Source organism: Lupinus angustifolius, unplaced genomic scaffold (genome assembly GCF_001865875.1).
Source record: "Lupinus angustifolius cultivar Tanjil unplaced genomic scaffold, LupAngTanjil_v1.0 Scaffold_837, whole genome shotgun sequence".
Lineage (NCBI taxonomy): Eukaryota > Viridiplantae > Streptophyta > Magnoliopsida > Fabales > Fabaceae > Lupinus > Lupinus angustifolius.
The window spans coordinates 1-3972 of record NW_017728160.1 but is presented as its reverse complement, the minus strand read 5'-3'; the positions used below and the strand labels follow the sequence as shown (position 1 = coordinate 3972).

Genomic DNA, 3972 nt, shown 5'->3' with positions numbered 1-3972 from the left:
ATGATTGGTCTCAGAATGGTAGTGCAGAATCTTAACTGTGAAAACTCTCAAGTGTTGGAAAAAAATGGGAACGTTGCAGCACCCATTTGTTCATAAGTCCCACATAGGCCAGGTTCCAGGAAGCAGTGTTAAGTGTTAGATATAAAATAAAAGTGAGTAACAATGAGCAACATACTTACCTGGACGGGGTCAATGGGTGATCAAGAAGGCCTATGGCCTAGGGCAGTGACCTCCATTGCACTTAGGAGGGGTGCTCTCCTAAGGTCTACCCAAGTGGTGGAGCCTACGTCATAATTTGTGGCAGAGGGGGCCTGCGTTCGCGCGGCCCCCACCAATTCTAGTCCAATTTTTTAATTGTTTGCATTGAATTGGATTAAACTAAGTTTTGCAATGTTTGGTATTTTACTTGTGAATTTTCATATGGTTATGAACGTGCATAGTAATCTCTTTTACTACTCTACTGTTATTGTAATATGGAGTGTCATTAAAAAAAGATTCTGGTTGATTATATGGACGAGATTTGAGTAAAAGTGTAAAACTCATGTGCGAGATTTGTGATATATATAACATCTGTGCTTAACACATATATAAATATATACTGCATGAATCTAAATTGTCATAAAGCTGCTAGGTTTGAAGATGTGTTTGGAATCTGTCAATTCTAATTGTCCTTGAAGTTGGGTACTCATGTTACCTGCTTGACCGAAACCAGCAAGTTAGATAGGTTCTCACTCAGTCAACTCTCCTAGACTGGACGAGATCTGAAAACTCTATGGATAGCAATCTCACCACTAACTGGACATTTTGGGAATCAAGATATTGATTATATGGAATCAATACGCGGAATTGTAATGTTTTCGTGAGTGTAAGGTTGTCGAATGTTTTAATGAACAAAACTATAATCTGGATTTGGATGAGGAAGGGGAGGCGATGATGTAATTCAGAGGTAAAATTTAGGAGCGCCTGTGTTCAAGGGAGTGTGTTCTATTATCAGTTTACTTGTGAGAATACTGTTTTCTTCTTTGAAGAATGTGGAACTAGCTTCGTTGTTTAGTTATTATATCCCTACTAGTACAGCACACCCTCGACCATGTAGTAGAGCGTAGCATTCTATAGTCCTAACTTCTCTAGCCTAGCCCAAGGAGAAGTGAGGTAGGCTCTCAAAATCAACTCCATGGTCGGACATGAACTGAACGAACTTCTGCTTCTTCAAACTATATGGGGGAGGATGAAAAGTGCTCCCAGTTGGTAATTCCACTACTATTCGAACATATAGGGAATGGATCATTCAAGTATGTGATCCTAAGTTTTTAACAAGTTAGAATTCCATAGTTTCTGGTTTAAGCTAGAAAAAATAGTGCATTGTGAACGAGGAAGTCCCACATAGTATGATGTGTGAGAGGAAACAGACAAGACGTCATATAAAAGCAGCACTTGTGTATTGTACAATTCATACCTTTCTCGGCCTTTTGGCTAAGATCAAGTGTAGTATCTGTTCTTATCAGTTTAATATCTGATATGTGGGTCATTGGCCCACACGATATTAAATTAATTTTTTAAGGGGAAGGGCCATTATAGTAGCTTGCTACTAGGCTTCTTATGCGTCGCTCTTGTGTTGCACTAAAACATGGGCCTGGCGCACCCCTCCAATTCCAGTTTGGAAATCATTCGTTTGGTTGGCCTAATAAAGTTTTATTTCTATGTGATGTAAAATTCTTGGTACGGTGTTAATGAATGTCATTGTATCTGGTGCCACATTGTTTTTACAACCACCGAAAATCAATAGTTGTCTAGAGGTCTTACATTCGTTCACTAACCAATGATAAAGCCTGTTTAGGTTTGAGAGAAAAACTTGTTTGGAAATAACCACACATAACAAATTCAATCCTAACCATGCTCTAGTTCAACCATGACCATACTCACAAGTTCTAAAACATTGCAACTCCTATCTCCCATTTTATCCCTACTTCTCGGCGAATTGTTTAGGACGTTACACTACGACGTGTTATGTGGTAGATATCACAGAATATATATATATTCCATTGCTCTACCTTGATTATTTAACCTTGAAACAATGGTTTGAGCTAAATCTTGAAGGCGTGTAATTTTAAGGCTTGTAAGGCTAATAGGAAATTTCTAGGAGTTTTTAATTCTACATCTTGTTGAGTGTGTATAGGAATGAAAACTTGAGAATGATTCTCTGATTATGTGAACCTATATTTTTTTCTCTCCTTTTGCTTCATAATAGAAGTGAGGGTAAAAAAATTGATATTGTATATATTTACTTTCTTAAATTTCGTATCAATTGGTTTTTATAAAATAAAATAAACAAGCCAAAGAGGGAGTAAAAGTGGGAAACAAACATGATTTTTTTTTTTGGGCCAAAGATTCCTCTCCACTTCCAAATCTATAAGAGTCCAAGAATTGATAATAAGATTGTATTTTTTTTAAAAGTTATGCATGAAATAAAGAACATTAACGTAAAGGAGATCTAGTTTTTCAAGCTATGGTGGTTTTGGGATGATTATTGTTGAAGGCCTTTAAGAACAACTTGAGTAGAAGGATAACTCCCAATATCTTACTTTGTGGTTATTTTCGGACGGATCCCATTTTCTCATGGTGAAAATTTCCACGAAGCACAAAACTAGGACAATTTATTTGGGATCGCAACCCAATCTTCCACCTTCTATTGAGCTATACAATTTTATTACCAATTTTTGGACTCTTATGTGTTGAATCCTTGAGCATGAACTTGCTATTTATTCAAGTAATGAAGAATTAGAATAGAAGAAGAGAAGTTGTGTTGTTTTGCAGCAGGAAGGTAGAGTAAGAAGAAGAAAAAGATCAGAAGAAGAAAATTATAGAAGTGTTTGCAATGTGTATTCATTCATTGTGTAATCAAGGAAATTACAAATGCTATTTATAGTAACATTACAGCAACTACCAACTAACTGAACTTACTAAAAGTAGAAGTTCCTAACTAAAACACAAACTAACACTTAAGAAGTAGAATTAATTCTAACACTACCCCTTAATTCAATTCTTGTTCTTTTCATCTAGGCATCCAACTCCTAGTTTGTGCCTAAGCTCTTCAAATCTCCCTTTCTTCAATGGTTTGGTAAAAATATCAGCAATCTGATTTTCAGAGTTGCAGAATTTTAGCTTGAGCCTCTCTTTGTTTACTTGATCTCTTAGGTAGTGGAAACGTGTCTCAATATGCTTGCTCCTACCGTGTGCAACCGGATTCTTTGCTAGATTTATGGCTGACTTATTGTCAACCATTAACAACATGCTTTCTCCTTCCTTCCTTCCTTAGCTTTAGTTCTTTGAGTAGAGTTTCCAACCAAACTGATTGGCAGACAGCCATACACGCAGAGATATATTCTGCTTCACATGAGGATAGACCTACCACATTTTGTTTCTTGGAACACCATGGTATTGGAGAATCACCAAGCATGAAGACATAGCCTGATGTACTCTTTCTATCATCTTTATCCCCACACCAGTCTGTATCACTATACCCGACCATACTGTGTGTGATTGTTTTGCTGCAAGTTTTATTGGGAAGCAACAAGCCATACCCAATTGATCCTTTTATGTATCTGAGGAGTCGTTTTGCAGCAAGAAGATGAGATTTCTTTGGTGTTTACATAAATCTGCTCACTACTCCAACACCATAAGCAATGCCTGGCCTTGTATTGCATACATCTCTCAAGCACCCTATCATTTGTCTAAAGAGGGTATGATCCACTGCTTGATCTTCATCAGTTGAGTTACTAGAATTTCCAGTTTCAACTGGTGTAGAGGCTGAGTTGCAATTTTGCATCTGAAATCTTTCCAACACATCAAGAGCATATTTGCTTTGGTGCATGAAGAAGCCATTCTCTGTTTCTGTGAATTGCAGGCCAAGAAAGTATGATAGGTTGCCCAGATCACTCATGTCAAATTTTGCTTTCATATCATCTTTGAATG

At 37.1% G+C, this 3972-nt stretch overlaps 1 protein-coding gene across 1 annotated transcript; it reads right to left on the bottom strand.

Annotated features, from left to right (window-relative positions):
- Positions 1 to 3274: 3274 nt before the first annotated feature.
- On the bottom strand, positions 3275 to 3940 carry LOC109341897 (uncharacterized mitochondrial protein AtMg00810-like). The gene is made up of 2 exons (XM_019579869.1): positions 3651 to 3940; positions 3275 to 3548 (listed from the first exon to the last, which is right to left on the bottom strand). Exons 1-2 carry the CDS (start codon positions 3938 to 3940, stop codon positions 3275 to 3277), a joined length of 564 nt encoding a protein of 187 aa, XP_019435414.1.
- Positions 3941 to 3972: the final 32 nt, after the last annotated feature.

Coding starts and splice junctions, on each gene's coding strand:
- LOC109341897 (XM_019579869.1), bottom strand. CDS start 3,940: ATGAGTGATCTGGGCAACCTATCATACTTTCTTGGCCTGCAATTCACA. Junction 3,549..3,650: donor GGAGTAGTGAGCAGATTTAT/GTAAACACCAAA, acceptor TAAAACTTGCAG/CAAAACAATCACACACAGTA.